The sequence below is a fragment of the Zingiber officinale genome, chromosome 6B, assembly GCF_018446385.1.
Source record: "Zingiber officinale cultivar Zhangliang chromosome 6B, Zo_v1.1, whole genome shotgun sequence".
In the NCBI taxonomy this organism is placed as follows: domain Eukaryota; kingdom Viridiplantae; phylum Streptophyta; class Magnoliopsida; order Zingiberales; family Zingiberaceae; genus Zingiber; species Zingiber officinale.
The window spans coordinates 103,913,040-103,938,501 of NC_055996.1; the positions used below are offsets into that span (position 1 = coordinate 103,913,040).

The 25,462-nt window shown below is 32.8% G+C and overlaps 1 protein-coding gene across 4 annotated transcripts; it reads right to left on the minus strand.

Annotated features, from left to right (window-relative positions):
* Window positions 1-14,031: 14,031 nt before the first annotated feature.
* LOC121988610 lies at window positions 14,032-19,569 on the minus strand. Of its 4 annotated transcripts, none has more exons than XR_006114059.1 (8): window positions 18,981-19,569; window positions 16,617-16,692; window positions 16,254-16,361; window positions 15,888-16,144; window positions 14,739-14,866; window positions 14,571-14,638; window positions 14,445-14,483; window positions 14,035-14,338 (listed from the first exon to the last, which is right to left on the minus strand). XR_006114059.1 is itself a non-coding variant. In XM_042542132.1 (5 exons), exons 2-5 carry the CDS (start codon window positions 19,003-19,005, stop codon window positions 16,048-16,050), a joined length of 306 nt encoding a protein of 101 aa, XP_042398066.1. In that variant the 5' UTR covers window positions 19,006-19,107; window positions 19,298-19,569; the 3' UTR covers window positions 15,445-16,047. The 4 variants fall into 4 exon arrangements, 1 of the variants encoding a protein (XP_042398066.1); XR_006114060.1 differs by having other exon boundaries at window positions 14,040-14,201; XR_006114058.1 differs by having other exon boundaries at window positions 14,032-14,483.
* Between the last annotated feature and the right edge of the window lie 5,893 nt (window positions 19,570-25,462).

The window sequence follows — 25,462 nt, forward strand, 5'->3', positions numbered from 1 at the left end:
TAACTGAATACTCACCATAAAATTTACATTCTAAATTTATGTATATTTTTTATTTTTATTTTAAAGTCTTAATAAAAATTTAAAAAATTACAAAATAATATAAATAAATTTGAGGATCGTTTTAAATGTCATGATCTATTTTTTAAAAAAAAATATTGTCAACATCATTAATCTCTTTTTTATGAAAAATCTTAACAAAATAATTAAGTTTTTATTTTTTATTTTAAATTAAATAAATAAATTTTAATTTAATTTAAGATTGAAATAAATGAAAAAGATATATATTTCAAAAAAAATATTACATCCTTCGGTAAAATTAATTAATTAATTTTTAAAAAACAGACCGACCGCTATTCTATGTAATAATATTTTTATTATGCGGATTTCACCAAAAAAAAAAAATACTGAATTTTGCTTATAATTTATAATCAATTTTGAATTTATAATTAAGTTGATGGTCATGCGATCAAGAAAAATAAGAAATATTTTTTCTTAAACTTTTTAAATTGTATTTTATATAATTTTAATAGTATCAAAAACTCAATCTCTATATCTTATATTTTTTCATATCTTAAAATTCTATATAAGATAAATAGTATATTATTATTTTTAAATTTTAAAATTATTTTACTTAAAAATTGTTATATTAGAATATAATTAAACGTTGACATTAATAGTGGCAATTTATTAACTTTGACATTGCTCCCGTCAATTCGTCCCAAGATCAACACGGAGAAAGTAAATTACGGACGATTACTAGCCAAACTACTAACTTTGGAATAGTGACTAACATATAAGGGAGACATTTTATCTCGGCTTTATCGAGATTTGAACCTCAGATCTCATGGTGCAACACCTAATGTGCTAGTCACTAGACCATCCCAAGGGGACATTAACATTAACATTAACATTAATATTACGAGACATAGTGGAGCCAATGCGATAGATTTAAATAGTTCTGATTAGATTTATTTTAAGTCTGATTAATTTTTGAAAGTGGAAGGAGTCAATAGTATCATTCATTATTTATTTTGATTTCTTCTAAGATTTAAAGTAATATTAAAAGAATTAGTTAAATCCTAAATATTATTTATTATTTATTTTTATTTTTTATGAAGGTTTAAAGTAAACTCCGCCCATGATGACCAGTCATGGCCGGTCCCAAGCCCGGATAAAGGAGGAGGGTTGCGTTAGGTTGCCAGCCAGCGTCAACCTATGGCAAAATTTCATGAATGAATCCATTAAACTATTGTGCTAATGCTAGGTTGTTCCCCGGAAGGAACGCGTTGCAGGGTCCGACTGTAACGTCTCGGCAAGGACCGCTACATCTCCAGAACTCGGGTGTAGTGATAAATATGCAAGAGTTCGCGTTACAGGGTCCGACTGTAGCGTCTCAGCAAGGACCGCTACATCTCCATGAGAACTTGGGTGTAGTGTTAAATAGGCAAGAGTTCTCACACCATAGGTTAGATAAGAACAAATATGATAGGAAAACTAATAATCTAAGATTTGGAACATGGAATATAGGAACTCTCACTGGTAAATCAATGGAGGTAGTAGATATGATGATTAGGAGAAAAATTAATATTTTATGTGTACAAGAGACAAAATGGACAGGTGAGAAGGCAAAGATGATAGAGAACTCGGGTTTTAAGTTATGGTACACTGGAAAAAGTAAAACAAGAAATGGAGTGGGTATTATTGTAGATAGTTTGTTAAAGGATGAAGTTGTAGGAGTAGTTAGAAAAGGGGATAGAATTATAACTCTTAAGATAATAGTGGCGAAAGAAACTATGAACATAATTAGTGTATATGCACCACAAGTAGGATTAGATGAAGCTACTAAATTAAGGTTTTGGGAGGACTTAGATGAAATATTACAAAATATTCCACCAAATGAAAGGATTTTAATAGGAGGTGATCTAAATGGCCATGTCGGAGTGAAAAATGAGGAATATGAGAGAGTACATGGGAGTTATGGGTTTGGAACGAGAAATGAGGAAGGGAAAACTATATTAGATTTTGCGATAGCATATGACCTTATATTAGCTAATACATTTTTTAAGAAAAGAGAAGAACACTTAGTCACATTCAAAAGTGGGAATAATAAATCGCAAATTAACTTTCTTATGGTTAGGAAGAAGGATAGAAAGATTGGTAAAGATTGCAAAGTCATCCCTGGAGAAAGCTTAACTACCCAACATAGGGTAGTAGTGTTGGATATACGCCTCAAACATAGTATCAATAGAAAGAAAATATATACAATTCCTAGAATTAAGTGGTGGAAGTTAAAGGATGGGAAGCAACATATATTTAAAGATAAGGTAGAAGTACAAGCATTAGGTGAAATATACGATGACTCTAATACAACATGAGATAAGATGGTATCAAAGTTGAAAATAGTAGCTAAGAGTGTCCTCGGTGAGTCAAAGGGGCATGCACCGCTAAGTAAAGAATCTTGGTGGTGGAATGAGAAAGTACAAGAGAAAGTGAGGGAAAAATGAATAGCTTATAAGGAATTATATATTTGTAAGAACGAGGAAAATTTAAAAAAATATACAATAGCCAAGAAAGAAGCTAAGAAAGTAGTGAGTGAAGCAAAAAATGAAACTTTTGAACGGTTATATCAAAAATTGGATACAAAAGAAGGGGAAAAAGATATTTATAGAATAGCTAAAGCGAGAGAAAGAAAAACAAGAGATCTTAGCCAAATAAAATGTATTAAAGATGAATGTAATAGGGTATTAGTAAGCGATGAAGAAATAAAAGAGCGGTGGAAGAGGTATTTTCATCAACTTTTTAATGAAGGTTTAGGAGACCAACTTAACTTAGGTAATTTAATTAGGTCAAATGAGCATCGAAATTTTAATTTTTATCGTAGAATTCAAACTTCAGAAGTAAAACAAACTTTAAATGAGATGCACAATGGAAAAGTCGTTGGATCAGATGATATTTTGATAGAGGTATGGAAGTGCTTAGGGAAACAAGGTATTGAATGACTTACAAAATTATTTAACATGATATTGAAAACGAAAAAAATGCCTGATCAATGGAGGATAAGTACTCTAGTTCCCTTATATAAGAATAAGGGAGACGTACAAAATTGTGCAAACTATAGGGGTATTAAACTAATGAGTCATACTATGAAACTTTGGGAAAAAGTAATAGAAAAAAGATTAAGGAAGGAGACCATAGTGACAGAAAATCAATTTGGGTTCATGCCTGGAAGGTCGACAATAGAAGCTATACATCTTCTTAGACAATTAATTGAAAAATATCGGGAGCAAAAACAAGATCTACACATGGTATTCATTGACTTAGAAAAGGCATATGATAGAGTTCCAAGAGAAATTATATGGAGAATTTTAGAAAAGAGAGTGTTAGCGTAACATATATTGAACTAATTAAGGATATGTATGAGGATGTAACGACCAAAATAAAGACTTCAGGTGGAGTAACTGAAGCATTTCCAATAAAGATAGGATTACATCAAGGATCAGCTCTAAGTCCCTATCTTTTTACATTAATTATGGATGAACTCACTGCACACATTCAAGACATAGTGCATGTTGTTTGCAGATGATATTATTTTGGTAGATGAGACACGTGAATGAGTAAATGCTAAGCTAGAATCTTGGAGGAAAACACTAGAAGGGAAAGGTTTTAAGCTTAGTAGATTAAAGACGGAATATATGGAATTTAAGTTTAGCAATATTAGAAGTAATGAAACAATTGTTAAGATAGGAGAGGACGAGTTGCTCAGAACCGAGAAATTTAAATATTTAGGATCATTTTACAAAATGATGGAGGGATTGAGAGAGATGTGTGAAATGGAGGGGAGCGCGAGTGTTTTATGTGACCGTAAAGTACCTCTTAAACTTAAAGGTAAGTTCTATAAAGCAGTTAGACCTGCTATGTTATATGGGGCTATGACTCGAGCACATGAGCAGAAGATGAGAGTTGCAGAGATGAGGATGTTAAGGTGGATGTGTGGACATACGAGGATGGACAAAATAAGAAATGAGAGCATTAGAGAGAAAGTCGGAGTTGCATCTATTGAGGAAAAACTCAGAGAGACACGTTTAAGATGGTACGGACATGTACTTAGACGACCAATAAATGCTCCAGTTAGGCGATGTGAAACTATGATAAACATGCATATAAAACGAGGAAGAGGAAGACCAAAAAAGACTTGGTTAGCAACAATAAAACAAGATAAAATTTATTTAAATATAGATGACGATATAATAGGAGATAGAGCTCAATGGCGTAAAAGGATTCATACAGCCGACCCCACTTAGTGGGAAAAGGCTTGGTTGTTGTTGTTGTTGTATGAAGGTTTAAAGTAATATTAAAAGAATTAGCTAAATCCTAAATATTATGGGCTATATGATTCCCTTAAGTTTGATATGATTACATATCAAATTCATGAGGTCTAGAATTTAACTGCTTTTTTTTTGTTAACATTATAACACCTCCTAGAAAAATTAAAATAAGTAATGGGGTATCATTGATTTTCTTATAGTCTCATAAATTCGCATGACATGAAATAGGTCTAATCACTTCTAGATACGGTCATGTGAATTTTTTTTTCTAAGGCTCTAATGAGTGTAATGGTGTCTTTAATTGCTTATTTCAATTTTTTGAATTAAGGTATTACAATATTATTAATTTAAATATTAGATCCAACGTGGGTAACGTGGACAACGTGAGCCTGCATGTTATGCGTGCATCTAAAACGAGAGACGAAAGAGAATAAGGAGAGGAATGAAGGAGAAAGGTTACATGAGAAAGGGAAGAGGCGAGAACAGGATTGAAATACCAAAATATATATTTATGTACAGGGTAATGATATGTACAAGAAAAAAAATTTAAGAAAAAATTTAAGGATAGATATATCATGACCCATCATTTTACTTTTTTAGGTTCTATTATTTTATGTGTCTATTTTTAAATTTTTTTTTAATTTTTTTTTTTCCTTGTACATATTAATTTTTTTTTACCTGCGTGCTTTAATAAATTGCCGTAGTTTTTAGCTGTCTGTCAATTTTTTTTATTTTTTTTTATTTTTTTTTAATCCCCGAACAATTTAAGGTGCAGAGGTGCTATGACGCAAGTTTGGACGTTATGTAGTTAGGCCTTTTGGCGATAACTTGTCTCATTATGGCCTCCTTTTAGTGTCATGTCCCGATGTCCGGCACTGTTCTAGCGCAGAACATATTTACCAAAGGGTCTTACTTGCCATTTCTCAGTCAGTGTCTTGTTTCCCTTGATTAAAAAAAAATAACTGCAGATGAAGGGAGCAGAAAAATTATTTTATTTCTTTTTGAAAACTAAGATCTTTTGTTCTATTTCTGACTTAAAATTGTCCTACTTAAGAAGACATTAAAAATTAGCGTTGTGTTTTCCGAAAAAGTGGCATTTTCAGTCTATACTCTGTCGTTATCTTATGTTGGAAGTTCTCTCGTGGTCAATGTAAATTAGAACGAAGTCGATAAATGCAAAATAAGAAGTCTAATCTTTATTTTTACTAAATTCGACACTTCTGTGCCATTGCCACCTAACAATTTTATCTGACATCGATTACTCAGGAATCCAAAGAACGCAAATGTCGTGGAGAACATGCTTAAGTCTCTTCCAGAGTAGTATCTACAATTCAAATGGTATTAGTTTCACTTCTTTTATTCCTTTTGTCAAATGTTTTTTATTCTCAATTATTACACATTTTTCAGTCAATCTAACTTGACTCTTGTATAAGCAATCAAATTTTAACATTATATATATATATATATATATATATATATATATCTTGGACATACGTTGAGGATGATTCATCTTCCTCAACGTATAATGCGATTAACAGACTTCAAAGTATCAGCTATAAACTGATGTTTTCATCTTATAAATGTATGCATCCAAGAAATCAGAAGGTAGGATATCAGAGGAGTTGATCGTAAGCAAAGTGAAGAACATTCCGACAACACAGGATTTTGATTCGTGAACTTTGAGAAGAGCTTTTCGATTAATTTTCGTGATTGCTCTTCCGACGTTAAGCCGTAACCCCGTTCGTCTCAAGAGATCACTGTGAGTCGATTACAAGTTTTATTTTATATATGTTTCTTGCTATTAGAGACTACAATCAGAGCGATTAATTTTGAAAGCATGGAATTTACTGCATGGAACTGAGAAATCGTGATGTTGCAATTAGAATCGGCAATCCCAGCATCCTGCATGAAAATCGTATAATCCTCGGTGGTACAGAGGCGCGGCATAGGAGCGCCAGCCACCGTGTTTAAACATCGGCAATGTCGGCAGCCGGAAGCCTCGTAATAAGATGAACAGTTAGATTACTGTTCATCCGTTAGACAGTACGGTTTGAGAAATTTTTTGATTTTATTAAATCAAATTAAAAAAAACAAAACGTTTTCGAGTTATTAAAAAAACAAACATTTACATGAAAATGTTTGATTCATTTTTAATTACATGCATTTATTAATTAGCGAAATATTACTATAATAAATATATATTTAATTAATTTATAGTTAAATTAATTAAAAATTAAAGTAGCCACCTTCATCCAATCAAACTCATGGTCTAGTTTAAATCATTAGTTGATTTATGTAGACCAGATTAATTCAATAATATTTAGATCTGGGTCAGACTATTGGTTGATTTGTTCATATCAATTTATTATTGAATTAATGGGTCAAGATTTGATCACATGGGTTGGACTAACCAAATCAGACCAGATTCATTCTAATAGGGTGGATTTGATTAAATTTGATCAAATTGCCTAATGAGTCAGATTTGATCAAAGACAAAGATTAGATTTGTTCTAATGGGTTAGACTTAATCCAATAGGTATTGGATTGATCAAATGAACCTGATTTTGATCAATAAGTTTGAGATTGACTTAAATGAGCTTAAACAATAATAGAATATAGGTCAGAAATCCCTATCTAAATTATATTAGTTCTAATAATGTAAAATACGGCAATAAAATAATAATTAAAAAATAATAAGGTTATTTGAGAAATAATCTTAATGGAATTTTTAAGAATTTTCTGGAAATTTTTCGGAGTTCATATGACGTATTTTAAGGGGATCAATTATTGAGCTGTAAGAAAGCTTGTTTGGAATATCCAAACATGAGAGTTAATTGAGGAATAAACTTAGATTTTGATTTGTCTAAACCTAAGTTCATATTATATAAATAAAAACCTAATCCCCCCCCCCCTCAGTCCCTTTGCGGTTTCCTTTTTCCTCTTCATAGTCGACTCCTCCCTCTCCTCCTCACCCGATTCCGCTCATCTCCCTCACCTGTGCCCTAGATGTATCGCTGGCATTGAGCTTCCTCTATCTCGCCTCACCGCACGTCGATGCCACTATCGCCAGCCATCTGTGCAAGATTCATCGACGACGTAGCAACCCGCACCGACGTGGGAGGCAACGTTGTTAGCTCAATGATGTCGATCGTCACCTTCTTCGATCGCCGTTCGATCCGCTATCTTCCCTCGGGTCCAGCCATCGTGGCCAGGTCGTGGCACAACAGCCACACCCAAGCCCTAGCTTCGATTCATTGCCACCCCTTTCTTATTGGTCTAATTCCGCTCGTCGCCGTCTCCCTCTGCTCTGAGTCGGCGCCACTATCTTGACTTAGCGTCAGTAGCCGCAGCCACTAGATCTTCTGCTCCGGCCATTCCCTTATCTATGGAGTTGTGCTAGACCTCTTTCTTTGATCCAACATGAAGCATCAGCAGTGAATTTCCGGCAGAAACAAGGTAACGATTAGAGGAGTTTGGATTTGGGGATTTTTGCTTTGATTATAATTGATATGGATTAGTTTGGAATGTGTGTAGTTGTTGGATCAACCCTTGTAGCTCCATCCCTGGTTCCAACAGCAACTCCACTAGGTCATCCTATCCGACAATAGGGTCCACTGCAGTGAATCAATCAGGAAGCATCTAAGATTCGAGTGAGTTGGGATTGATGCAAATTAGCTTAACCTAATGTGATTTTGGAATGCTTTATCCAATGTGGTTGTAATTGATTATCATCTTAGTGGTTCATTATGCTTGTAGTTGATACAATGGAGTGAATGATGAGCTAATTGATTTTAGAACGGGATTAATTTGCACTAGGTTGATTAATGGATGGATTCAATGAGTATGATGGATAATCCATTACTAATTTGGATTTGTTGGATGATATGATAAACCTAATCTAATTAGGTGGATGAAGATGATTATAATACGATTGTTGATCAAGGGAGTGTAGATTATAGTTGGGAAGGTTAAATGATTCATGGATTAGAGTAATTGAAGCTAATCATTAATTAAGGATAATTAATGATCGTTATGATTAGGGTTTTATCTATGAGTTTGGATCTTTGGGTTTAACTAGTTGTTGCTTATATGATTAGCTAAATTGCATATTATATGAATTGCAGGACGTTGATTCGAGACGAGCGTATCGATGTGGGATTAGTTTATCGGATCTACATTAAAGGCAGGTACCTTTGACTTATCTCTTTTGATATTGTCATTCTGACATGCTTAGTAGGTTATAACTAGTAGTAATGATTATGTTTATATCTTCTTGGTATGTCACTACTTGATACCCGTAGTTTGCCCTTATTGTTATCTATTATGCATTCATGCTTATGTTCTCTTGTTTCTTACCATGTATACTTATGTAGTGACATACAATGTATTACAGGATACAGGTCTAGCTACTAGTTTATTACCTGACATGTGTACCTAGGTTTATTACTTGGCATGCGTACCTAGCTTTATTACCTGACATATGTACCTATGTTTATTTCTTTGCATGTGTACCTAGATAGGTCAGTTTATGGGCGCATCAGAAATTAAAAAAATATATATCTTACTATTTTATTAAAAATCTCCCCCTTTACTAACTAACTTTGTGAAACCTAAAATGAATTTAGGTTAATGTCCTTTTTCTATTCACACTAAAAATAATTCCAAGGTTTATTAGTAATTCCACAAGCGAAACAATCAGTGATTTATAGTTTGAGACTTAGCTACGACGTATTATCATGACTTTTTCTCATCATTAATTTTCTCTGGTTGTTTTATATAAAAAAATATAGTTATCTTTAGTCCCACATCTTAGAATTGACAACACTATGATCAAAGAAACTTCTATAAATATTTTAGGCCGACGATGTTAAAAAATATACTTTTATTAGTTTTTTTTTACTAAAATAGGTATAATATTAATTAATTTTTTACATATGGAAGCCCGTCACTAACAAATCTTACCCAAATAATTAATTTTTGATTCTTAGAATTATATTATGCAACGCGTGTGCCGATCACTAATATATATATATATATATATATATATATAACATTTTATTTGGAAGAATCACATGCAAAAAAATTGGAAATAGTAGAAAAAAAAAATAAGAAAAAAAATTTTCCAACCGACCATCAGCAAACTGTCTCCTACCAAGACTCTCACATCTTAGACTCCTTTCAAGAACTCTGACCTACCTCCGACTTCCATCTAATCCCCGGCGGGAGGCGAAGGTTAAGGTGATCTCGGTGCTGCGGACTGTGGAGGCGAAGCTACGTCATTGGTGTCAGTGCTTGCTCTGGCGACGAAAATGTCTAGAGAAACGAGTCCGATGATGGCAGTGAGCCCGACGATGGCGGTGACTGCGGCAAGCCAGACGATGGAGGCAACGGCGGCGAGGGAATTCAGGGAAATGAGGGCGCCGCTGGCGACGAGATCGATTAAATAGAACAATTTTTGATAAAATAATTTTTTTACCTATATATATATATATATATATATATATATATATATATTATTAAACTATTCCTTAAATTTTTTTTTATATTTATATTTTTAAATTTTAAATGTCTAATAAAAATAAAAAACCTTTTAAAAATATTTTTTATATTTTAGTTTTAATATTTAATTATAAGAAAATAACAAAATTAATAAAAGAAAAAAAATAAAAAAATTATTCTATGCAGAACTTTTATATGAAAGTAATTAACGATATTAAAAATCTAATATATATTTTTTTTACCTATTTTAACCTAAATTAGAGTAAAAAAACAGTTTTTTCATATTTAAATAAGTTTATTAATGCTTATAAGGAACTTAAAATTTTAATTATATATATATAAACTAGTTCTTAATTTTTTTTTATATTAATATTTTTTAAATTTTAAATGTGTAATAAAAATAAAAAACTTTTAAAATATTTTTTTATATTTAATTATAAGAAAAAAACAAAATTAATAAAAGAAAAAAATAAAAAAATAAAAAAATTATTCTATGCAGAACTTTTATATGAAAGTCATATTAAAAATCTAAAATATATATCAAATTAATATTTTTCACTTTCAACCATCTTCTTAATTTGTTTATATATTTTTTTTAACAAATAAATTTGTTAAGTCTATTACTAAGTTTTGATTAAAAATAATTTATCATTTTTATAAAGAACTCAATTTTATTCTAAATTTTGAGTATTCGATTAATTCGGTATATAAATTAACGAATTAACTAAAAATCAATTTAATGTTGACTAATCGAATTGAATAATCAAAGTTTTAATAAAACTAGATTAATTGAATTAAATTAAAAATAAATTATATTAGTTAACATAGAATTAACCGAATTTGTTTAAAAAATTATACAAAATTAATAACAAATTAATCGAATTAACCAAATGCTCACCCCTAAAATTTACATTCTAAATTTATGTATATTTTTTATTTTAATTTTAAAGTCTTAATAAAAATACAAAAAAATTACAAAAGAATATAAATAAATTTGATGATCATCTTGATGTCATGATGTATTTTTTTTTTTTTAAATTGTCAATATCATTAATTTCTTTTTTATGAAAAATCTTAACAAAATAATTAAGTTTTTATTTTTTATTTTGAATTAAATAAATAAATTTTATATTAATTTAAGATTGAAATAGATGAAAAAAGATATATATTTCAAAAAAAAATTACATCCTTTGGGAAAATTAATTAATTAATTTTTAAAAAAACACACCAAATTTTAATCTTGACCGCTATTCTATGTAATAATATTTTTATTATGGGGATTTCACCAAAAAATACTGAATTATGCTTATAATTTATAATCAATTTTGAATTTATAATTAAGTTGATGGTCATGTGATTAAGAAAAATAAGAAATATTTTTTCTTAAACTTTTTTAATTGTATTTTATATAATTTTAATAGTATCGAAAACTCAATCTCTACTATCTTATATTTTTTTTATACCTTAAAATTCTCTATAAGATCAATAGTATATTATTATTTTTTAATTTTAAAATTATTTTACTTAAAAATTGTTATATTAGAATTAAACGTTGACATTAATAGTGGCAATTATTAACGTTGACATTAATAGTGGTATAAAGGTGAATACACTTGTCTCAGCGCTCCCGTCAAGTCATCATAGGGGCAACACGGAGGAGGTAAATCACAGACGGTTACTAGCCGGGCTACTAGACTTTGGAATAGTGACTAGCACATAAGAAAGATATTTTATCTCGGTTTTACCGAGATTTGAACCCCAGACCTCGTGGTGGCAACACCTCATGCGCTAGCCACTAGACCGTTCCGCGGGGACATTAACGTTGACATTAACAAGGGCGGAGCCATGCTTTAAGCTACCCGGGCTGTAGCCCGGGTAGCCTATGGCAGTCAAGGAGAAAAACTATGAATTTTACCTTGAGAAAAAGAAAAAAAAAATACAAGAGCAACCCGGATGACAGCGTCGGCGTAGCCCACCGCCCGAGTGATCTACCCAGGCTGGCTCCGTCAGTGGACATTAATGTTCTGAGATGTAGTGGAGCCAATAATTATGTGATAGATTTAAATAGTTCTGATCAAATTTATTTTAAGTCTTGTTAATTTTTGAAAGTGGAAGGAGTCAAATGTATCATTCATAATTTATTTTGATTTTTATGAAGGTGTTAAAGTAATATTAAAAGAATTAACTAAATCCTAAATATTATGGCCTATATGATTCTATATCAAACATACATTAAGTTTGATATGATTACATATCAAATTCATGAGGTCTAGAATTTAACATTTTTTTTTATAACATTATAACACCTCCTAGAAAAATTAAAATAAGTAATGGAAGATATCATTGGATTTCTTATAGTCTTATAAATTCACATGATATGAAACAAGTCTAATCAAACTTATCTAGATCCATTAGTGAGTTTTGATTGAAATCTATTAATGGTCTTAAACAAGTTTAATTTGTCACATTTTAGGTCATGGGAATTTTTTTCTAAGGCTCTAATGAGTGTAATGGTGTTTTAATTGCTTATTTCAATTTTTTGAATTAAGGTATTACATATTATTAATTTAACCTAATATGAATTATATTAAATTCAACGTGGGCAACATGGACAACATGAGCCTGCATGTTATGCGTGCATCTAAAACGAGAGACGAAAGAGAATAAGAAAAGGAATGAAGAGAAAGGTTACATGAGAGAGGGAAGAGGCGAGAACAGGATTGAAATATCAAAATATATATTTACGTGCGTGCTTTAATAAATTGCTGTAGTTGTTCTATTTCTGACTTAAAATTGTCCTACTTAAGAAGACATTAAAAATTAGCGTTGTGTTTTCCGAAAAAGTGGCAATTATCAGTCTATACTCTGTCGTTATCTTATGTTGGAATCTCTCTCGTGGTCAATGTAAATTAGAATGAAGTCGATAAATGCATAATAAGAAGTCTAATCTTTATTTTTACTAAATTCGACACTTCTGTGCCAGTGCCACCTAAGAATTTTATCTGACATCGATTACTCAGGAATCCAAAGAACGCAAATGTCGTGGAGAACATGCTTAAGTCTCTTCCAGAGTAGTATCTACAATTCAAATGGTATTAGTTTCACTTCTTTTATTCCTTTTGTCAAATGTTTTTTATTCTCAATTATTACACATTTTTCAGTCAATCTAATTTGACTCTTGTATAAGCAATCAAATTTTAACATGATATATATATATATATAATTCTTGTGTTGCGGTGCAGTTTACATCAGCAGCGTCAAGCGCGTGAAAAAAAAACAAAAAAACGCAACGAAAACCTAGCAAAAGTCATCTTCTCTTCGCGCTCCGCGAGCCACCTCGTCAACCCTAGCAGCAACACGGCGCCGCCACGAGCTCTCTCCCTCGCCGAGCGCTGCTCTCTCCCTCGCGAGCTCTCTACCTCGCCGAGCTCTGCTCTCTCCCTCGTCGAGCTCTGCTCTCTCCTCTCCGCAAGCCGTCTCCCTCGCCGAGCTCTACGCTCTCCCTCACGAGCCGTCTCTTTTGCAGGTTGTTTGTCCAACCAATCATGGCATCTGGATCGATCCAGGGTCTGGATCGATCACTGGATTAATCCAACTCCTTTATGTTCGAACAGAAAGGAGCTGGATGGATCACTGGATGGATCCAGGGTCTGAATCGATCCAATGATCGATCCAGGATCCGGAGATCGATCACTTGATCAATCCAGCTCCTTTCTGTTCGAACATAAAGGAGTTGGATCGATCACTGGATCGATCCAGGGGTTTGGATCGATCCAGCTCCTTTCTGTTCGAACAGAAAGAGCTAGATCGGATCGATCCAGATGCCCTGATCCGTTGGACAAACAACCTGCAAAATTTTGAAGATTATGTCTTTATCCAGTTACAGAATTTAACCTTAAAATGTAAATAAAGATTTATTTTGTTGACTAATCTAAAGCAACTTGTCAGTCATGTTTGCGTTAGTTAGTTCATGTCTACTATAATTTGAGCATTGGGCACAATCTAGTCACTATAAGTGCTGATGCTAACAAGCCATTTCCAGAAGAGAAGGTGCATATAACAGAGAAGCAAAAGCCAACAAACACACTGCTAGAAACTAAATTGGATAGAAACCATGAACTTCAGATTTACATCGATTACAACACAATGGATACAAATTCCAACCATCCATCTGTAATAGGTCAATTGGGTCCAGAAACATATAAAATTTAAATCAATTTTGGCATTAAAACACAATTCTTTGATTACAATATAATCAAACTTAAAAAAAATTATTGGCTAATTCTAGTTGAGTGAAAGCTTCTCTAACACTGAAGCAAAGGAAATACACCAAATTGAAATCAAAGCCAAGGCAAATCTTCTCTAACACTGGATTCACTGAAAGAAAACACATATCAAGTTAAATACAAACAACAAGAATAAAAATATTTAACCTTAAACCGTAGGAAAAACATATCTTAGAAGGAGGGAGATCCTATTCATTTATATAACAAAAGCTTGTGTTTCTCTAATCACTGTTGATACATACAACAAATGCACTAAATCAAATAACAAACACCTCAATACAAGAAATGCACTAAACCAAACAAACATACAAACAAAGGAAATAGATATACCAACCATAGATAATTCCAACATCCTAGCGCATGCTATTAGAACCTGTAACAATAAAGATAATTTATTAATTTTATTTTCTCAATAAACAATAAATCACTATAATTTAACTAATTAAAACTTTTATAGTACCAGCTATAGATCCCAAATCCGGTTCATATGTGTCGTCAAGACTGATATGAGTATTATCTTCAATTGATCTGATAATTGACACATTGTCATATACAAAAGATAATAAGATAAATTTGTAATTGCAAGAAAAAAATATAATAAATAATGAAAAATTGAATCGACACATACCTTGTTGCAAATTGGGACAGTTACGCTTATCATGTGAGACTCCTTGATGTCCGCATCCACGACAAAACCTGGAATTTGATGTTGATTTTTTCCTTTAATGATTTTAATCGCTTCCCACATCCCTTACACTACAAGAAAAACAGGGCTTCAGTGACGAAAAATTCTGTCTTTGAAAGTTATTTTTCTGTCTCTAAAGAATGTTTGAGACGGAATATTCCGTTTCAAATATCCATTAGTGAAAGCCCCGTAGCTAAATTTGAGACGGATATATTCTGTCTCTAATTTCAAAAATAGATTAAAAAACTGTTTATGAATATGTTTTTATTTGACCAAATGAAATTAATTAAAAATATAAATTTTATTTCTAATTTTATTTTAAATCCGTCATTAGTCTGTCTCAAATTACATAACAAATATAATTTTAATCTGTTTATAAATTCATTTATAATTCTGTTTATAAATTCTTATATAAATTCTGTCTTAAATTTTGTTTTAAATCCCCAATTAATCTATCTCAAATAACATATCAAAAATAATTTTAATCTATTTATAAATTCGTTTATAATTTTATTTATAAATCCGAATATAATCATTTTAAAATTTATTACTAAACTTATATTATATTATATTTTTATATTTTTCATCTACATAATACTTTTAACAATAACACATTTCAAACAAATTAAAAAATATTTAAAACAATTAATTTTAATGCAAAATATCATACAATTAATATTGAAATAAATAAATATTCACACCACCTAAATACATTTAACCATTAATCAAAGATAAAGTAATTTAATCTTTATTTCACTTATCACAACACTCACGAGGACTAGATCCTCTTAGATATAAATAATTTGTAAATCCCACCTCTTGAATCATTTTACGAATCATCTCCTTTAGATTTTCTTCTCTTTGCGTACCTTCCTGGATACGTTGTTCTTCCATCTGTCTATTTTCTTTGATAATAAGTTCCAATTTATTTTTACTTTCAGTAATTTCTTCCTCCATCCTCTTGTTAGTAGCATGCATGTCTTCAATTTCTTAAAATAATTCCTTGTTCTTCTCATGGGAGCACATTTCATTGGAATTTTCATTGTATAATCTTCTAAAGTGTTGATTGCATCCAAATCCGTACACTCTCACCTTGCATGACGAATGGCATCTTCTTCTGGAAATCCTAGCTATTCTTAGCATGATATTGGGGAATCTCATTGCTATTACTCAAACAAGCATGAAACGTATGCTTGCATATTCGTCCATCGGTCAAATCGGATATGTAATTATTGGAATAATTGTTGGAGACTCAAATGATGGATATCCACCACATCACACCATGACTTAAGATTGAATGAAGATTGAGTAGATTGATCATCAACATTTTGTCTCTCTTTACATTGTTCCTGTCCATATTACAATAGTTTATATTAATTTAACAAATATAAAAACAAACAAGTAATAATCAATATAAGATAATAAAAAATTAATGAATAATTAATTATGTTGACTTACACTAACTCGAGCCGATTTGTTATCCACAAATTCTCCAGTACCTTGTTTTCTTTTATGTATTCGTTCAAAAACCTCAAATGCATCCATATCTCGTCCCAAATCTTTTTTCTACAATTATACATAATATATGTCAATATAAAATAGAACAAATGAGATACACTGAATTTATATCTAAATGTCAAATATTTAATAAATTTATCAGATGTTTAAATTATTAGAATAATGTGGTATTTGTTCTATTTGCAAACTGGAGCTAGTCTTTAGAATATTAACATAAATTTAGGGTATATACCCACAAATCCAATTAATGGAAACACGAGGATGAAACAATAGAAAGAAGTGCATTTAGGGAGGACATCTTACCTCAAAAGGAACAATTCCTTCAGTGCTTCAAAGCCAGTAAATGGATAGCATTTCCCTACCTTGGATGTCACCATAGCTGCAACTCGATGAAGAAATTTTTTAGTTATTTCAATACCAAAAGTACATAAGGGTAAGACTCTTGAATGGTATTAGGCATAGACAATTGGTATATAATGCATCAAATCACATGCTTCAACAGTAAGATAGCAAATTAGTCATTTAGTGGATCCAAGAGCTGCAAACTGAAAAACAGTTAGAACTAGTACAAAGATTTTTACCAAATCATCTAATAGAAATTTTGCAGAAAAGGCCAACTATCATGGTTGTTATATTTCAATCTCAACCTTAGGATATAATATTAATAGCAAAATAGATACCTCAATAATACTAATAATATTGAAAATAGTACCAATATTTTCACCAAATCATCTGGTTCAACATTTTGCAGCAATCAACGATATTGGTTGTTATGAATTATGATTGCAATTTCTACCTAAGAATATGATAGTATTACTAACAATCACAATATATACCTTAATAATAATAATAATAAATTCATTACCCTATGAATGGTTTTAATTGTCAATCGGTATCAGACTGCGCAAAACATATCATTCCAATTGCCAATCAAAGACATAGGTAAGCATTATTATGCCACAGGCCACACAATTTTGATAGGATTGATTGAGGCAAAGCTTGCCTTAGCTAATGACATTAAGAACTAGCCGAAGTAAGATATTTTTCAAGTAACTCATCCTTTGATTTTGTGAAGTAACTCATCCTTTGATTTTGTGTGTCAATCATGTGGAGGAGATAAAATTATATAGAGTGAGACGGGGAAAAGGTGAACTAGCAGCAACCGCAAAAAGGAATGACATAGAGACAAAGAATCTAGAATGAATATTGTGAATCCAAGTCCAACTGTGATTTGAGACATAATTTTGGGCAGGTGATCAAATCAATTTGAATACCAAATGTGCTCATCAGACTTGAGTTCTACTTGGGGCCATGTTGTTTCATGTTGACAAAGAGATGAGAGGGAGGATAGATGAGTCCAATAAGCAGAAGACAACCAAGAAGTTGAGCACTCTATCACTAGCTAGCTTCCTCCTACAACTACTAGCAACTTGAGATGTTGCTTCGTGTTCCTCGTCAAATTTAGTCCCTTATCTAGTTGTTTTTGGTCTATGTGATTCCTCTTATGTTTAATCAATCTACCAAGTCTAGATCAGAGGACCATGAATGATTCTATCGTACGTTGCTTTCTAGAATTGCACTGAAACAATTATATAATATTTTAATAGATGGTAGATAAATTTATAAGGTATTGATAGAACTATATATCTAATTAATTTATTAAATAATCCAATCAATTATAATTTAATCAATCAAGGTCATTGATTTACTCAAGAACAAACAAAATCATCATCGCATCCATATCAACACGGCATAATGCAATACCAAAATTATATCATTCTAGATAGAGACTCAAACTCTGGCATGGCTCATGATATAAATCCTTGGTTGCTAGTAAACTATGTTTCCTTTTTTCCTTGGAAATTTTTGTTGTGTTTTATTCATGCACTTGAATCTAAACAGGGTAAACTTAGATCTAAATCCTCTCATTACAATTTTATATAATTTCATACATTAAACAATTTTTTTGTCTTTCAGTTTTCATATCAAATTGTAACTTTATCAATTCTATCATTCTTTTCCAATAAGGGTGATACATAAATTTTTGCCAGACTCATATTGATACCAGTACCAACCCAATGAACTATGCTTCTTGTGCCTTTCCTAGTAAACTACATTTCCTTTTTTTGTTGTCATGTTTGTTATGAATATGCACAAAGTGCAGACTTCTATTGTTTTGCATACATCTAGTGCTTATATAGTCTCTTTAAATTCATCTATATATATTTACCGTTCCCAAAAAAAACAAATAGCTGATGAATCATACACCAATGAGAAAAATCAAATTCCTGCACTCTTCATTTTCAACTACTAATCCAAGGTATACTTGAAGGATTCCCAGGCCTAGAAAACAATTTAAAGAAAGTTAACCACTTAGAAGCTTGCTTGTGGTGATAATAAATCAATTATAGTAAGAGATTTCTTGGCTACAGATGACTATGAGTGTTGGTTAAGCTCATGACGTTCAGTTGTCAAGTCAATGATTAGCATGAACATACTGTACATCTTAATACTTGTAAAAAAATAAGATAGTAAATAATGTTAAGAAAGTTAAACTAGACCATACACATAATTCAAATGTCCATAAACTAAAGTACAATCTTTTAAATAATGGATTTAACTTTGAACAGTGTGTTAATGTGATGAAAGGAAAGCAGAATAACTCACACAAAAGGGAATCGAGTGCCCTCATATTTGCGATGGGGTTATCCTCGACCAAGCAAGTGAAAGCTGAGACTTTATCTGCTGGCGTCCCTGACCTTGCTGTCACTTCCAGCAGCCAAGATGACCAAGGCTACAACCAATGTGGTGGTTACAGCAATGGCTAGGCACAACCACCTCGCAATTAGGTCGCGCGAGCGATTGGCGTCCCGTGCGACAACCACCGCGCGATTAGGTCATGACCTCGATCGCATGAGTAGGACGCAACTAGTGCTGCACGTTCTAGGACGGAGAAGAAGGATGGAGAAGAAAATTAGGATTACCTGAACTTGAGCTTGTTTGGTGGATCGTGGAAAGAACTCCGGAGAAGAAGATCACGAGCGCCTTAAGCCGGAGCGTTGTGTGCCTTAGAGTCGTGCGAGATTTGGGACCAGAGAAGAAGATTGCTTACCCCTTAAGTCAGAGCCATGCCTGCCTTAGAGCCATGCCTGATTTGGGACCGGAGAAGAAATCGCGTGCAGCCAGAGAAGAAAATCGTGCAGCCGGAGAAGAAAATCGCCGGGCTTGCAGGCTTTTTTTCTTAAATTATATAAATTATAAACTGATTTTTTTTCTGTTTAAAATATTTTAAAACAGATTTATAAACTAATAGGAATTGATATCAAATTTCGTTACTAATCCGTATTTATTTTTATTTATAAAAATTAATTTATAAATTTTGTTTCTAATTTATTTTAAATTCTGTTTTAAAAATATTTTTTTATATTATTTTTTTAAAGTAGAACGGATTAATAATTCCGTAGTTAATCCGTTTATAATTTATTAAAATTTTAAAAAAAAATTATTTTCGTTTTAAAAATCAGTTTATGATGTCATGTTCTCTTGTAGTGTTAGTTCTTACTACAGAAGGATCAATAATACCAAGGGTCTCATAAATGAATTTTTTTCTTTGACTTCTATCACTGCATGTTGTACTAATGGACATCTCTTGAATTTTGTTGTAGATACAATCGAATTGTTCATCCAAGAAGGTTGTCCTCTCATTACTCAAAGATGCATCATCAACTAACACTGAAGCTTTATAAGATAACCTCGAGTACCTCGACATCAAATACCTTTATGAATTTGGATCATCAATGACATTTTGCTCTCCTAAAGCATATATTGCTCTAACTTTTGCATCTCGCGTCCATCTTTTGAGTATATACGTATCAGGCAAATGAAATACTTGGTTAATATGAAAAAAACTAACATATGTCTACATGGATTGCCCTTAAACTCAAATTTCGTGCAGCTACACGATATGTAATCCCTTTGTTTGTCATGTGTCAGCACTCTTGATTTTGAGGAAGAGGAACTTTGAAATTTCATCACGTGATAAACTGCTGTGGCAATTCCTGTAAATATCTGTTGCACATAATAACTATGACTCTAGGTCATTTCACTTTGAAACTCTAGCCATTTCTTTTTTTTTGTACAGTTTTAACCATTTGACTTTCCATTGGTCAAGTTGTATTAACCTTGGGATGCTCATTCATATCAATATGGTCTGCAACTAACTCATTGTGTCTTTGGTGTCTCAGTGCTCTATTAAAACGTGTGATAAAATCCATTAATGAGTTCTTATTTGAGACATATTTCTTGAAAAATGCATGTGAGCCTTCAGATCTTTGACTACTTGATATTCCTGCAGAAAATACATGACTAAAATATGTTGGGACCCATCTGTGTCGTAATTCATACATCAAGGACAACCAATCATTTTTCTCTAAGTTAGCTTCCTTGATAGTCTTTTCCCATGACTTGTCAAAATCATCAGGTGTTGTAGAATTTGCAATGACGTTCTTTATGCTGTGATAGTGGTTTCGAAAAGTCAAAGGGTCTAATTTTTCTGGGAATTTGTTCAATATGTGCCACAAGCAATATCAATGCACTGTTTGAGGCAAAACCTGTGCAATAGCCTTTGTCATCGCAGGATCCTGATCAGTGATAATAATGTTTGGTGCACCTTTAGGCATGCCTTCTAAGAACTTTGTAAGTAACCAAGCAAAAGACTCAGTTTTCTCATCACTAAGAAACTCGGAACCAAAAAGAATTGTCTGATGATGATGATTAACTCCTACAAATGGTGCCAAAATCAAACCATATTTGTTGGTGTTATAAGTCGTATCAAATATAAAAGCATCACCAAATACACTGTATGCCCTTCTTGAAGCATGATCAACCCAAAAACACCTACTAAATTTGTTATCTGAATCAGTCTCGTAGGCAAAAAAAAAAAAAAAACTGAATTCTTCTCTTGCTCAGATGTAAAAAACTCGATCAGTGTTTCAGCATCAATGCCCTTTTGTTCATCCCTTAGATTTCTCTCAAAGTTTCTAATATCAGTGTCTGTACAACCTACCCGTTCAGGGCCTCCATACTCTATCTCTAATAAACACATTTGTTGACAAGTTGGTACATTGGCCTCTGAAAACTGTTTTGTCAATGCTTTTTTGGCTGCTGAAACACTACGATGTGAGCGTAGCAAATGCACATTTAATGGAGTCGAGAGCGGATGATTATGGGCTTCTATGAAGTTACAGACAACCCAATCAGGTCCCGTCTGTTTCTTGACAAATGCAATATTTGCCTTACAACCGGTTCTAACTGTGCCACGTGTTCTTTCCCTTGTTTGTTGATCAAGGTTTGGATGTTTATTGTGTCACATTAGATCTGTATGCCCTTCTTTAAAGCATACAATTTGTTTCCACGTCACTTCATTTGTCATTTTATTTTTCCTGCTAGTGCTATTCCTTGAACTAAATCCGGCTTCTCGTGCATATTGGTTATAGAACGAATATGCATCCTCTAGAGATGAGAATTCCATTCCAATTTATGGCTTTCGATCATCTGCCACTTGGGGAATACATTCTTGATCATCAACTCTATTTTCTTCAATTTCTATGCGCCCTCGCATTATATTTGATAATAGATAAATAAATAAAAGTCGTTCCAATTAACAGAATAAAACAATAGTGATTCTGATATAGATATAACTTTAAGTCATAGACATAATATAAATATATTAGTAGATACCAATTGCTATTTTTGGATGTTTGGCACACATATATCTTGTCCTAATAGAACATCAGCTAAGTTAAATATGGAATCAAATGTCAAGAATACAACTATAAGTTAAATGTAGCACTATTCAGGTTGATATTACTTGAATCATAGCAAACAATACACCTTGCATTGTTTCTATAGGACTTTCAAATTAGCATTTTCTTATAATGTATAAAGCTAATGTATAGTTTAATTTTCATAGCGATGAACAGATAATAGAGCAAACAAAGTACCGACACGGAAGTTTTTTTTTACCGGAGAAGGATTTTCCAGGCAAAAACCTAGCCGTGCAATTTGGTGTGGGCGGCTGATCGTGGCGTGGGCAGAGGTAGCAACGCGTCTGAGCTTCAGCGAGAGAGGGGCTTCGGTTCCTAGGTTCGGAGAGGGAGGCGTCGGCGCTGCTTCTACTAGGGTTCACAGAGAGGAGACGACTCGCGGAGAGGAGAGAGCAGAGCTCGACGAGGGAGAGAGCTCGCGAGGGAGAGAGCAACGCTCGGCGAGGGAGAGAGCAGCGCTCGGCGAGGGAGAGAGCAGAGCTCGGCGAGGGAGAGAGCTCGCAAGGGAGAGAGCAGCGCTCGACGAGGGAGATGTTAGAGTGTATACTAAAAGCCTAGCTTTTGGTATAAACATTTATCTAGAAATAAGAATTACATTGGTCAAATATCTACATTTATGATAAATGTAGTTGTTCAATTAATTTATATTGTAGATAACATGGTGTGTGGTGTCACACACAGAGGATCATGTTATTAGTACCTTATAAATTATAAACAGTAGCTCACGACCATGATGGAAAGGAACAAACCATTGGAAGGTCGTAGTGTAATTAGGTATTAGTTTATCTTAACTATATAATTACACTAGTACACTTAGAGTGTATTGAGTAGGACCATTAGAGGTCGTTTCTTTTATACTGACTTTATAAAGAAACAAAGACCTCAGTTATTATGGAAGTGTGTGCTCTTAATCCTAATATAATAACAAGCACATATATTTGATATTTATTTCTTTAATTTATCAATGGGTGAGATTTAGTTCGATGAATCAATAAGCCCGATAAGTTGGGAAATGATATCACTTATAGTGTGTGTTGTTGATTATAGAAGGAAACTGTGTCCTAGTGATCTAGGTTGAGAATGTCCCCAAGAGGAGCTCATAAGGATTGTCATGTTAAACCCTGCAGGTGGACTTAGTCCGACATGACGATGAAGTTGAGTGGTACTACTCTTGGAGCTAGATATTAATTAAGTGAGTTGTCAGTAACTTACTTAATTAATGGACATTTGTTATCTTAAACACAGGGAGACTAACACACTCATAATAAGAAGGAGCCCAAAATATAATTTGGGATTGGTGCGGTAGTTCAATAATAGTTCTTTAGTGGAATGAATTATTATTGATGAAATTAAGTTGTGTGTTCGGGGCGAACACGGGATGCTTAATTTCATCGGGAGACCAAAACCAATTCCTCCTCTCGGTCCCTATCGTAGCCTCTAGTATATAGAGATTTATACCCACCGCATACCCACCTTCTTACCCATCCAATGGGGTCGGCCAAGCTAACTTGGAACCCAAGCTAGGGCCGGCCAAGACCAAGTGGATGAGTCATGTAGGTGGCCGGCCAAAGCTTGGGTCCCAAGCTTAGGTGGCCGACCACTAGAATATTAAAAGGATTTTTATTAAAATTATTTCTTATGTGGATATCATGATTTTAAAAGAGAGTTTAAAAATTAAAAATTTCCTTTTATAACATTCTACAAAAGATTAAGAGAAGAGATTAATCTCTTTCCTTATTTGTAGATTAAAAGGATGGTTTTAATTTTTGGTAAAAACTTTCCTTATTTGTAAATCATCTACATGTTTAAAAGAGAGTTTAAAATTTGAAATCTTTCCTTATTTGTTGATTAAAGGAGGATTTTAAATTTTAAGAAAACTTTCCTTTTTAACCATGTTCATGATTTAAAAGAAAGTTTAAAAATTAATAATTCTCTTTTATTAGTTTCTACAAAAGATTGAGAAAAGATTTGATATCTTTCCTTATTTGTAGATTAAAAGAGATTTTAATTTTTAGAGATAACTTTCTTTTTATCTACATGTTTAAAAGAAAGATTTTAATTTATTAAATTTCCTTTTTATAAACCAATCATGAAGGGATTAAATTATTGAAGAAATTTTATAAATTTCTGGAGACAAATTAGGAATTTTAATTAATTAAAACTCTCCTTGTTTGTAGCTTTGATGTGGCCGGCCATGTAAATTGAGAAAAGGAAAATTGTTTTTAATTAAATAAAATTTTCCTTTTCATGGCAAAAGAATTAAGGAAGTTTTTTAATTAAATTTCCTTATTTGCCAAGACCAAGGATTATAAAAGAGGGGGTAGAGGAGGCTTCAAGGCTAACGACTCTATTCTATTTTTCTTCCTCTTTTCCTTGGTGTTGTGGCCGACCAACCTCTCTTCCTCTTGGTGGTGGCCGAACCTTCTCTATTGGCTTGGAGCTCTTGTGGTGGCCAGATACTACTTGGAGAAGAAGAAGAAGAAGAAGAGAAAGCTTGTATCCCTTGGAGCTTGGTTGGTGGAAAAGATCTTCATCTTTTGGAAGCTTTGTGCTTGGCCGAAATTTGAAGAAAGGAGAAGGTGCTTTGGTGGTTTCTCATCTCGGAAGATCGTTGCCCACACAACGTCCAATGTTAGAAGCGGAATACGGTAGAAGATCAAGAGGTTTTTCTAAAAGGTATAACTAGTATTTTTTTCTTTCCGCATCATACTAGTTATTTTTGGAAATAATACCAAATACAAGAGGCATGCGATTCTAGTATTTCGAATATGTTTTTCGATGTTGTGTTCTTTTGTTTTCTTTTTCCTTGTGATTTGATTGTTCTTTTCGGTTAACCTAAAGTTATTTTAGGAAATTAAATATTAGCTTTCCATAAAAGGTTTTGTCTAGTCGGTGGTGGTTGCTCCCATATCCAAGAAGGCCATGTGCCTCGCCACGTCAGTACTGGGAACCAATTATGGAAATTAATATTTAATGGAATTAATAACTTAAGGTGATTTGGGTCGAACGTGTTAAGTTCCGCAGGAGACCCAAGTCAAAACCTAAAAGAACGAATAGATTAAGTTTTGGATCAAACGTGTTAAGTTCCGCAGGCGATCCAAAATTTAATTTAAAAGAACACATGGTAGCTAGGAAAAGGTTCAGACCTTTGTACAAAATTTTTGTACAGTGGAACCTCTAGGTTTTCCGAGTAGCAACCAACAGGAGAGAGTAGTGCTCGGCAAGGGAGAGAGCAGTGCTCGGCGAGGGAGAGAACAAAGCTCGGCGAGGGAGAGAGCTCGTGAGGGAGAGAGCTGTTAGTTAGAGCCCTAGAGCCCATCATTT